Consider the following 13,092-nt stretch of genomic DNA (forward strand, 5'->3'; position numbering starts at 1 on the left):
ACACACACACACACTAAAGAAGAAGAAAGTATAGAGAGAGAAAGAGGGAAATACCAACAATGGTATTGGGAATACTACAAGGGTAAAAGGGTCAATGCCAACAATGGTACAAAATGAAATACCTGTGGGTGGAGCTGAGTGGGTAAATAGAGAAAAATTAGCAAACTGACAGAAAAAATTCACAAATACTTATAAAATTTTGAAAAATATAACACTTAGCTGGAGAGCTCGATGAAACGCTGGTATATGGCTGCACGGCAAATGAGGTCTGAGGTAACTGAGTGAAAGGCATTGTGGATAGCAGGTTAGCTTGACAGTGTTTGATGCATGCAAGCTTGGTATAAGGCAGACTCGGTTCCGTGGGCTCAGAACCTAACCCATCAGTGATAAATAGGAAGAAGATTAACAACTTCAGATGCTCTGGTTTACTGATTTTATTGTTTTATTAAAAGTCTAGAACGGTGGACTTCTGGTTATTTTGTTTTACGGTTTGGCTGTTTGTTTTGCCTGGAGTCCTTTAACTAGTGGCATCTCCTTGTTCTGGGCTCTGTACATATTTACCTATGCATCTGTTAGATACAGTATTTCCTGTGTATATTTTTGTACACACACCTGTCAGATACAGTACTTCCTGAGTACATACTCATGCATGCATCTTTTTGATATAACATTTCCTGCACTTCCTCTGTACATATTTACACATGCACCTGTTTGACATGGCATCTCCTGTGTACATACTTACATATGCAGCAATTATTTTCTGTGTACCTATTAACACAATACCTGTTTGAGATACCATTTCTTGTGTCATACTTAAACATGCAGTTATTCTTTATAGTATTTCCTTGAGTACATAATTACACATTTACCTCTGCCAAGTGCCGACTTCATAGCAGCGCATCTACCTTATTAATAACGCTTAACTTTATTTCTGTTTTTCTTTTCATTCCTGGAAGGTTGGTGCTGCTCAGTCAAACTTCAGAGTGCTAGTACTTAATCATGAGTAAAAAATTTGCCAGTGGAATATACAGTATTAAAAAAAGCAAGGCTACAACTGAAAAAGGCAGAAAAAAATGAAAGAAATTTGAAGGAAGGGTAAAGGCAAAAGAACTGCAAGATTAAGTAAAGTGAAGGTGGCAGACAGAAGTGCTGTAACCATATGAAGCAGCTGGAGGGCTTAAACAAGAATTGAGAGGAAGAAGAGAAAGGTGATGAGAAAAAATGGGGCACAGACAGTAAGGAAGGGGGGACAGGCTGAATAAAAATGGAGTACAAGGCTGCTAGTAAGTAAAGAGGAAATATGCAAGGTGTGGAGGGAAATATATGCCACATAGAATCATTATAAATTGTTAAATGCAATCTGCAATAAAACAAAATATTTTTAACACTATACAGTATAAAGATGATGGAGTCCAGGGCTGATAGCTATGAAACAAGTGTATAAAGTAAAGCACGGAGGAAATGTGTTAGGTTTGTGGTCAAAACTGATAGCTGGAATCCTTATAAACAGCAATCTTAAAAAAACACCTAACCACTATCTGTAGTAAAGCAATTTTTGAAAATCAAATGGATATGAATACTTAATAAAATAACTCTTTAGATACAAGTTAATACAAGCATATATTATACATATATAAGGGTCCACCCTATCAGTTGATGTTGGAGGTGGCCCTCTACAGTGGCACTACTTTTGTCCTGTTCTGCTGACTTCAAATTTCAAGAACCATGCATAAGGATGGACTGCCCACCTTTGACAATGACCAAGTATAGCAGCATCTACTCCAAATGTTCCATTGCTCAGACTCCTCTTGTATGGAATACTACTTGGGGAGTAAACACTGCAAGCAATTTTATCTTGGAATCTACTTGGCTAGATTAATTACCAAAAACATGGAGTGGAGAAAATGTTTCCTTCAGGTGCAGGTAGTGGTGAGGGTAGGAGAAAAGGGCTATCTCAACAGTCCGCTGATGCATTAGTCTTGCAACTACAAAATTCCACCTTGAGGAAGGCATTGGAGGTAGGTTTAAACTTGAAAGGGATCTTTAGCTTTAGGATGGGGCTGAATGTTCAAGCCAAAATGCTTACCTAATTTGTGAACTGATGATCGAGTGGTCACTGCTTAAATGCCTGTCATGGCAACAATGCTGAAGCAAATATTACAATCATCCAACCAGTGGAATGACCTACAATTACTTTAGCCAAGACACAATTCATGCTGAAAGCAAAAAGACAATGTAGTAGTATACCAATCATTTGCAGTCAAGCCACTTCAGTACCACATTAACAAGTCCTCTCATTCACAAATGTGGTCACATCTCCCCAACTCATGATTAGTGTGTTATTCACCTTTCATTGAGCTTTATAATTCCTGCATAGACACAGGGCACATTTATTCAACTGGAGCCCAGCAGGTACAAAACAAATATGGGAAATGGAACCACCCTTCCTGACTGGGTCTATGTTTTAATAATTTGCTTTCTGGGTGCATTTTTCTCCTCCATGCTTGCTTACCATTAAACTACTGCCAAAGCAACTGTAACACATTTACTCCCCTCTGTTGGGTGGAGTGGCTATTACCCAGTCAGCCAGGAAGGGTATTTTTTTTTTGTAGAACGTTAGCCTTCCATTGAGAATTCCACCAAGGTCTAAGGGGTTAGAGATGCAATAAGACAGCATGACAACGGGAGAGGGGGAGAGACAGGTGAAAAGGTCTCCCCCAATGGATTCTCCAGCAACCCAGTCACTAAATGAACTCTAGTTGTCTAGGATTTGGGGCTTCATACTTCTATGGCATGCAGCCTCCCTGGATGAGGTTTTAACAGAAATCTAACTTTGGATGAACTAGGGTCCAATAAAACTGAGAAGGGGGTCTGCTGCCATTTATTAATCGGAAGAGCAGACAAAAGCACGTAGATGTAATCAGGTGATACAACAATTCAGTCCTAAAAATCAACTTTATTACACACACAGCCAATTGTTGATGGGCTAATATTTGTTTAGCTACCTACTGGTAGGAACTTCCATAATACAGCTGAAGTCATCCATGTATATCTCTAACTTGGACTTCTTTTGGACACATCTAATCCAGGTAATGGATGCCTATTAGGATATTCCATCAACAGTGAACAGGGTTGCACAACACAGAATCTGGGATATTACTGTAATGACATTAAACAGAAACATCTGGATGGAACCCTCAGGTCCACATTTCTGTGATTTTTTTTCTGCAAAATGCAAGGAAGAAGGATCAAAATATTAATGAACAAGCGGATTCCAACACACCAAGGGCTAGTGACCACTCAAAGTTTTGTCCAAAAATACTACTAAATGCAAAAGATGAGCCTGCCCTTACTGTAGTAAATATTCTTCTTAAAAGTTATTTGTTCATATTAATAGCTACATCGTGACATTTGGGTCTATATTAGATCAGCGAACGATTAAACAAGCGAATGCTGATTGATCGACCTTATTTTAGCGAATGTTAAAAATATCGAAGCATCAGAAACTCAAATTTTTTCCTAGGGAAAGAATTTGGTTGTCCATTTCTGTTGCTTCGGGATTTTCAGTGCTGTGGTGGAAAGTTGCAGGTCGGATTCAGGTAAGTGTGCGATTGTGTGGACGTGAGTGTTGGGTGAGTTAGGGTTAGGGCTCGGGTTAGGTATGTGTGCGACTGTGTGGACGTGAGGGTTAGGACGGGTTTAGGTGAATTAGGGCTAGGGAGCGGGTGAGGTGAGTGTGTGATAGTGACGGACCTTAGGGTTAGGGTTAAGGTAAGTGGATAGTTAGTGGTGTGTGCATAGTTTAGTGTAGTGTTAGGTGTCAGATTTTAGGTGTATGTGTGTGGATTTCTGTTTGTTTGGTGTGCTTGTGTTGTGTGTATGTGTTTTGGATCAGCGATTTTTTTTCCCCTAGGAAAAAAATTGCTGACCTGACAGTTCGAGATTGTAAGCTTTCACTTACATATGGTCGATCAATCATCGTTCGCTTTTTTAAGCGTTTGCTGATCTAATATAGACCCCGACATTTAAGGAGTCATTTGCTGCAATGTACTTGCAATACATAAATTCTTTTTTTTTACTTGAGCGCTTTTAAACTTTCTAAACTTTCTTTTTTTTATTAATCTAACGCCCAAATAAATTTAGTGTATTCCTCAGTGACCGGACAGCATTATGCATAGAGATGCATCCATTAAAGTCTATGGATGCTCCTTACACTTTTCCTAAGTTGACATCAATGAGGTTAAACTTTACTGGTCATCTTTCATGACAATCTTGGGGAAAGTGGGACTTTAAAAACTTTTATACAAAAAAACAGCCAGGCAGTCGGTGCAGAGTAAAATCAAAAGTAACGTTTAATACAAAACAAAACAGATGATGAGTGCTTTCACGCCTACACTGGGTGCTTCATCAGATCTAAATATAATTAAAACCATACCTAAATATTAAAGTTTCAGACCTTGTGACCTTAAGATAGGTCTTAAAGTATAAAATCATTTAACCCCCTGCCTCTAGTTGCTGGCATAGTTAACATCCATTTAATTTCTAAACACATTGTATGGATTTTGACGTCCCCTCCCCTTGAACTTATTTTATACAGTTCTAAGACCACTTTAAAAACTTACTGGAAGAAAAGGAGCAACAAAATGACAAAAATGCTATTCAGCACTTTCTGCAGCATATTTTTTAATTAATATTGTAAGACATTTATGGATTTTTACATACCCAAAACACAAATTTTTAATTGCAAATTTATTACTAGACACCACCCTTTCAGTCAAAAACGAAAAGGTTTATTTCTGTATTTTATATTTACAAAATGAAGTTGAGTTCATATGTTTTACGTGTTTAAACCTTAATGATCGATATATAATTGGAGTCAATTAAGTGATGACTATAAAAGGCAACTGCTCCGTTAAACCTGTACTCTGATGAAACCCAGCATAGAGCCGGGTGAAAGCGCTCAGTGAATGTTTTGTTTTTCGTGTATTAAATATTAGAGTGACTCAGTGGTCTGGTGTAGCTTTATTTTCTATTTACTAGTCGTTTGTTCGTTTAGTTTACTGTCAGTTATTTGTACAATGCTTTTAACTGAAGTTTCACCACTGGTGAGACAAAAACTGCTTTGTGTAACATTTTAGAATTAGTTTATTGTTTTTAAAAAAAAGTATATATTAAAGAACATGTTTATCAGACATTGTTGGTTTGGACTCTACACTTCTCTGTAGGCGTGTTGGATTGGAGGGCTATTTGGATCAAGAGGCTTAGGATCAGAGGGCACAGTGGAAGGCTCACTCAGAGCCATTAGGTTAATCGGATCCGACAGAGCCCTCAGCATCAGCGAGGTCGAATATGATAACCTCAGAGCTTTGACAGGAGGCTCCAAGGAAGCTCTTGGCTCTTAGGATGTTTTTGCATTGGAGCCTAGCAAAGGCTTGGAGGAGGGTTGAATCTCTGGAGAAACAGAAGCTGGCAACAGGCCTTTCAAAATCTCCTGCAAGGCCCTAGGGTTAAAACTCTCTCACACCTTGTAGGGAAGATTCAAGATGACCTGGCCCTTGGCAATAAAGACAATGATCATTTGCATCCGAATGTGGAATCTTCCTCTTGCATTGGAGCACCTCTTAAAGCCAGAAGGCTTCTCCATAGCTGAAAGAACAACACTAAAGACAAACTATCAAAAAATACTATACTCTAAACTAAGAGCAAGTAGCCAAAAACAAAGACTTTTAAAAAAAAAAAAAAGTTAAATAAAAACGAAGGACCAAAGCCCTAAAGAAAAAAGGGCAGGAGATAAAAAAGCGAAAGACCCCTAATGCACCATAAAAACTACACAGGGGAGGAAGGAAACTACTCTTTATCAAGCTAAGAGAAGGAACACTAAATAAGATGATAGAAATATGAAATATAAATGCTTATCTGAGCCTGGAAAAAAAAAAAAAAACACATCTGGGCACACCGGCGGCAAACGAGATCTGAGGAGGCTAGGCTGCATATGGAGGATTATGTGGAGGATTATGTGTAGGGGAATAGTTTGAGCCTGGAAGTTCAAGTTTGTGGGAGGTGGCTGAGCTGGATCAGAGGTTGGGATCCAAGACCCATACGTGAAGCAGAACAGAAGGACATCAGGATTTTACTTCGGACACAATGAAAGCTTACTACACGGTTCCAGATAGTAGGTTTTCTCCAGTCTTTTTTTTTTTGCAAAGGTCAAATTGCCTCTGGTGATTCAAATATATTGCCAGACTCTGACAAAAAAGCCATATGCTAGTTCTTTGAAGCCATTTCACAAAAATAAACACACACACACACACACACACACACACAAGACAACTGGGCACAAAACACACTCAAGAATACAATTCTAGCCCAAAGGACTTCACTGCCCTTCCATCCTGATTTACACGACAAACTGTAATCAGAACGACTGTAGGCTTCAGTCTATACTCAGGAAAAAGAAAGGTTGTCTTGGCTGATGCAATGAAAAATTACTTCTTGCTTCTATTCTAATTATTTAGCATTCATATATTATAGGTAATAGTTTCACCCAGTTTTGAAAGTAATGGCAAAAAAGTTCACAGATGAAAAATGGCTATACTGCCAGACTGACAATAGAAGTCCTTTGACACACTGGATTTACTAGCTATGTACAAAAGGCCATAAATTAGTTCCCTAAGGCAATTCATAATAAAAACATAAAAAAAAAATATCAGGGAATTCTAATACAATAATACTTTGGTTCAAGACACTTGGGTAGGCCACTCTACTCCCAAGGATTTTACTGCACTTCAATACGAGTTCACATGCCAGCACGATACAGTTTTGTCAGAAAATGTAGTTTGGACCTTCCCTTATATGCAGAACCAGAAATGTTGCCTTAGCTGGTGTAATAATGTTTTACTTCTGGATTAATGAAGGCTTGGTGCACATAAATTCCAGGCATTAGTTTCACCCAGCTTTGCCAGCAAATGGTCACGAAGTTCACAGGTGATAACATATCATGACCATTAGTTAATGCCAAACTGCGACAACAAATGTCTCTGAAATGCTGGACATGTTAACTGTACATAACAGGCCATAGATCACTTCCCCTAAGGCAGCTCAAACTTGGAGTCTAAAGATATGTTGGTAAAAATCAAATACATATGGTCCCAGTGGAATTAGCTCCTTCTAAGAGGGTTCACCACTTTTGACTGTGAAGTCACAAAAAAATCAAATGGCTCCCTTAGTGGATACCATCCCCAACAGACCATATCACTAATTATTCAGAAGTGATCCTTTAACTGCCTTTTGCTTTCATACATCACCTGCCCTCCAGACATTGACTTCTGATGTCACGTCGAGAAGAAAACCAAATACAATTAACAGCTACAGTAACACATTTTACCTTGATGTTTTAATTTGATACTGATCATAATATGTGCCAACATGCATCCTTTCCGCACCCCAAGGACATTCTGATGTTGAACCATGAGGAAAATCTAAGAACCATTCACAGTAATGTATACCCACTCTTCTCACTGCAAACTAGCTACATCAATGATTGTTTAGCATGACTTCTGCAACTTTCCTTGTATTTCATTTACAGAGCTGTTCCATATGTGCATTTCTGATGTGTGAATGTGAAGTAACGAATTGCAACTTGTTATTCACAGATGCACACACCACACCCTGATGCTAGCCACATCACACAACTGTCGTGTTTTCAAACATACACTGGCTATCTCCTGCCAAAAGACTGACGCTATTAGTGTACACCCCTGTTTTTTTTTTTTTTTTTTTTTTTAAACTGTGAAATAACTGAAAGAATAAATATCACTATCCAGCTTTAAAGGCTGGACTGTTAAATAGGGATTGTAATTATTTCCTTGGAAATACAACTGGTATTCATTTAGGCAGACCCCCCCCCCCTTAAAAATTAGACACTACTGGAAAAAAGTCTTCTCTAAAAATGCACCTTCCAGTTAGGACAACCTCCCAGAAGAAATAAAACAAACGAACAAATTAACTTCAAACTACAGCTAAAAACTATCTGATAAAATAGCCTGCCTATAGTGCTTCAAAGATGTGGTCTAGAAAGCTCCTATAAGGCAAGGAATAATTATGTACTCCATCTACAGGTTTAATACCATTCAGCTAAACTAATTTGCTCTGCTGGTAACGAACTGCACCTACCTGAAAATTCAAAATCATCTGTTCCTAAACAAAAATTTGATATTGTGTTCCATTTACAACTAGGCTACTGCCAATGCCAACATAAACAGGTCTACAGTCTGCTGTTAGTTGTATTGTCTGAACCCTCCGGACTAGGTTGTGGCTGAAAAGGGTCCTTGGACCATTTCTCTTACTCAGTTCACAAATGTTAAATAAATGTATGAATGAATGAACGAATAAATATCACAGTCAAGTTTTTTAGATTGTTGCTCTCAGATACTATGTACTGGCCCGCAGCCTACCAGCTACAGTAATGATCACTTTATTGTTGTTACCTTAAATACCTTCTGCGTTTGTCCTGAACAGACTGCACCTTCTGGCAATCAATGTGATGTGATGACCATAAGGTGTGAAAGAATTGGCACAGTAATGTATTTTAACCTGCTCTTATACATCATTATCATCATACCCCATGCATAGTGGTAAAAATTTAAAAAAAAATCAGTAAGAGTGCTTCGGTGCTGTGGGCAGCATCTACTTTTACTGCCTACAGATATGACTGCATGCCAAAGAAATCTGTGCCAGTAGACTGCAGAGCTTTTTCTCCTGATATAATTAAATTGATTAAAAACAAAATGCATCTCTGTGCGAGTCATTTTGTGGTTTAAACATTTTGTACTTGTTATTAGTGCTCAGTAATGCTTGTGAGACAGGTGCATTCTTTAGGTTTTGGTTATACCTTCTTGTGACAGTCTCAAGCCATATTACTAAAGATTGCCAGGAAAGCACAGAGCTCAGGTGTGTAGACTGCAAACTAATAGGGCATGTGGTGGCTACCCATCTCCTATTACTATGTTCATGGGGACTCATGTAAGAAGTCATATCAATAGATAAAATGGCCTCACTTCTGCTGTAGGCTTCCTATTGATTTTAATGGGATGCTGCAGGATAACTGTTTGGCTGGCAGAGCTACTACACTAGTCAGTTATGAAATTCTCATGCAAATCTCCTGAATAAAAGAACTTTTTTTAAAAACTTATAATCAGTTTAGTATGGATTTAAAATAAAAAAGATACACTAAACAACTAAAGCTGAGAAAAGTCTGCACCTGCAGTAGTGGTACATCAGTGGTGCCTAGTGTTGTCAGCTCCTGCAGGTAAGGGGTTAATAACCTGCATTAGCACCAAGTGCCATTAATTATACTCGGTGTCCCACAGTGCCAAAGACATGAGTTGGAATCAATTTTCAATGACGTGCAAACATACAAGAGCGGTTAGTGATTCTAGGATCTTGGTGAAAATCAAGTTAATAAACCATGTTAAATTATTCTTGTAATTTTTAACTAAATTACATGTTCCTTCTGAAACTGCGGTGGTGGTGCTGCGGTAGCATTGTCGCCTCACAGTAAGATGCTGTCCGGTTCGATTCTCAGCTAGAGCGTCTTCTGCGCGGAGACATGCGTGAATGGGCGTACCTTCTTTGAAGGTGGTGTGCCAGGGCTGGCAACTCAGCATGTAAAAATCTACTGCCAATCATTAGCGGACCGGAGTTCCGCTGTGGCGACCCCTAACCGGGAAAAGCCGAAAGACACAACATGTTCCAAGTTTTGTAAGCAGTGTTTTTAAGTAGTGCACTTGAAACACTGAATATTGTAATTTTAAGTTTAAACCAATATCCCTTCTAGCAAAATTTGTCAGCTATGCAAGCTGGGGATGCATCTAAACTAGTGAACGCTGACATTCTAATAAGTTTAAAGCAGTACTAATTTAATGCTCTGCAATTTCTGCTTTCCTTATTTTGATTAAGATTTATCTTACAAGACTTCCTTGTTCTATAATTAACTATGTACATGGATAAACTGTTCTTATTCATCTCAATTCTACTAATCCCCTAGAACTCAAACTACAGTCAGACTATTTCTTTTATGGATAGGATCTCAAATAATGTTATCCATAAATACTGACAAATACTTATGAAAATAAATAGCTAATTCCACATTGTATGTAAGAGACCCACTAAACACCATTAGCTACTTATCACTTAACTAAATATTCTTCTAGATCCCAGTCTCATTTCAAGATCATACTGAAAAACAGGAGTCAATAAAGTGCTACTTCAGTTAAGGCTCCACTACAAGATTTCAGATTTACTTGCACCTGATATAAGGACATCCCTGGCAACAAAATAGTAAGCAACAGTCTGTCCACCTTTTATGACCTTCCACTGTGCCACAGATGCATGCATACCGCAGATCTTTTTAAACAGTTTGCAAATTAACTTTCTGACATAATCCAGAACCCATCACTGGGACTCTACCACAGAAAGCTAGCTGGCTTTCAATAAAAGGCTGACCTGCCCTACTTCTTTCCGCAATGCGATTCAAAATAGTGCACTTAAGTCATTGGTCTGCAGTATTATAAACTGCAGTTTAAAACTCTATTATTCACTCAGAGGTTAACAATGAAGATGCACTAACACTCACCAGATTCAATCAGGCATAAGGTAAGGCAGCCTTCACTAAGTTGTGACCCGGCCTAAGGTCCAGAAATATATGCACAAATTTTAAACCAAATTAAAAGTATAGCTCTGCAACCAGCACATAAAGGGTACACTACATTAAAATAAAATATGTAGTGAGTAAAACCTCAGGGGAGTTTGAGGGGGTGAGAATTTGCAATGCAACTCCCAGCACATAAAAATCATATTTTTGCTGGCTATATTTGCTTTTGTCTCATGATCTATTCAGAAATGGCATACATTTTATTTTCTTGTTAATACAGATTCTCGAACTGATGACAGTTGTGACAATGTCAGTAAGAATAAGATCAGTGGGTAGCAGGGTTACAGAAATTTTGCTTTTTACCCACTGCTGCATGTTCTCAGAGTTAGTGAGTGTGGAGAACATAGTTACATAGGAACAGGATTGCAGGAAGTCTTGCCCCCCTTACAATATTTGAGTAATTTATTTTAGGTTTTAACTGCATAACTTGTCAACAGATGTCAATTTGCAGTTGACAACAGGAGTCTCAACTGATAGCATATTTGCTGGACAACTGCAAACTTATATTATAAACTTAAACTATCCTTTATACAGAATGTACAAACCAAATGTAAATTTCACTGTATTCTTTTGCCTGCATTATCTCTACACTTAGTATCTGCTGCCTTTGTAAAAATGCATGTCCTCAGTATCATGTTAACTTTGTGAGCTCTGCAATGAGCTCAAGTTCTGGAGAGATAAAGATTTAAACTTCAAACAAACTGTAAATCTTATCAAAGCTTTGGGTGCTACTGAATGACTTTGCAAACTAAACTAGTAATGTTTGGCTTTATGGGGCGTCTTGTTCCACAGGTTTTATTATTACATCAGAACTGTACAAAGCTGTGCCAGATTTAAAATAATAAGTCTAGCTGCTTGCTTTTTCTGAAAGCAACTTTCCAGGACTCCACTGTACAATTTCTGCTGTTTAACCGCTACATAAAGGCAACGGCCTACAAAACTCTGAAATCATTATGCTTAGTAATAATAGAGTGCTGGTCAGAAATCCTTACCCAGTTCTCTAGCAGCAATATTCAAAGCTGACTGCATCTGCTTTTCTAGTTCATCCATTTTTTCTCTCAGTTCTGTCAAGTTTGGGTCAAAGGAAGGCTTCACAAGGAATTCATGATTTTCAATCTGAAAATGGAAATATAAAACGAATTAGAATGTAGAACATGTCAAACAGGTTTACATACAGAATGCTGTATTAGTATTCATGACATGCATCTCATAATGATGCATGTGTTCCACGTCCCGAGTTTAATTTGTACTGCATTACATCATACTTTCATGTCTCCTGCAGCCTGATGCCCAAGTCATGGCTGAAAATGCTCTTTAATTAATTCATCTACTAACAAAATAAATATCTATAGACATACTCAACACTAATGAAAGACTCAAATGTAAAGCAAGTTAAGGAACTTAATATGAACCGGTTTTGCACAGCAGGCCAATCTAGCAGCAGTAAGCTTCCAGGCACCAGGACTATATGGCAGTTTTCCAACTAGTACCCTTCACATTCATTAAGGACATCCTCATCTTACACCAGGCTAACTCATCTGAAATCCTAGACATTGCACAATTCAAGAACCTTAAACCAAATACCATAAACCAACAGACAATAAAATGTACAGCAAAATGGAAATAAGGAAGTGTGATGCCATGACCACACTGGTCTTTTCTTAATTCAGATGGCAACAAATCTATAATAGAAACTGCATTTATACGAGGTCTTAATAGTGACAGGAAAGCTGTACATATTTACGGAATATAGGAAATGCGTATGAAACCTTTAACCTTATTCTGATGAAAATGTAACAACATTAAGATATGTTTGTGACTTGGGAAATAATTAATTGCTTGCAGGTGAAGTCAGACTTAAGCAATGAGGAAACTATTGAGTTTAAGATTATAAAAAGAGCTAGGCTAAAAGCAATCTGAAATCATCTTAGTCAGTCCTTCTGCTCTTTCCTGTTTGTATGAGGAAGAACTGATTCATTTACCCTAGTTCCTGAGAGACAAAACACAAGCTAAAATATTTTGAGCAAGTAAAAGACCACCAGCAATGTTAAAGACCTTTAAAGACTTTGCTGTGTAAACATCTATGCAAGTTGCTGTCTGAATCTGCAGGTCTAATATTCTAGCTCAGTTGGGTCACTTCACTGTGAAAACTGCATGTACCTCTACATATTTAATTTGTATCAGCACTAACTTCTTCATTTTCTAAGTTTTATTCATTCATATTTAGGATCCTGTGGCAGGCACTTCCTTCCATCTATCCATCCATCACCTCTTTTTCACATTTTTGCATTTGGAGTCGGGAGATCATTTCAACAGTGGCAAACATCTGGAGCTAGAGTTCACACTGTTGGGTTGCTAGCACTATTATGGTTGTTCTGCCA

General features: G+C 38.0%; 1 protein-coding gene across 2 annotated transcripts in view; it reads right to left on the bottom strand.

The window, feature by feature from the left end:
• Window positions 1–13,092, bottom strand: part of MSH2 (mutS homolog 2) — a 1,108,457-nt gene that overhangs the window by 413,204 nt on the left and 682,161 nt on the right. For both annotated transcript variants that reach the window (XM_044060178.1, XM_044060185.1), the window contains one exon: window positions 11,704–11,827. In XM_044060178.1, the coding sequence (XP_043916113.1) occupies window positions 11,704–11,827 (124 nt within the window). The remainder of the gene's footprint in view (window positions 1–11,703; window positions 11,828–13,092) is intronic.

Source organism: Protopterus annectens, chromosome 1.part0, assembly GCF_019279795.1.
Source record: "Protopterus annectens isolate FY-2018-M chromosome 1.part0, PAN1.0, whole genome shotgun sequence".
Classification (NCBI taxonomy): Eukaryota; Metazoa; Chordata; order Ceratodontiformes; family Protopteridae; genus Protopterus; species Protopterus annectens.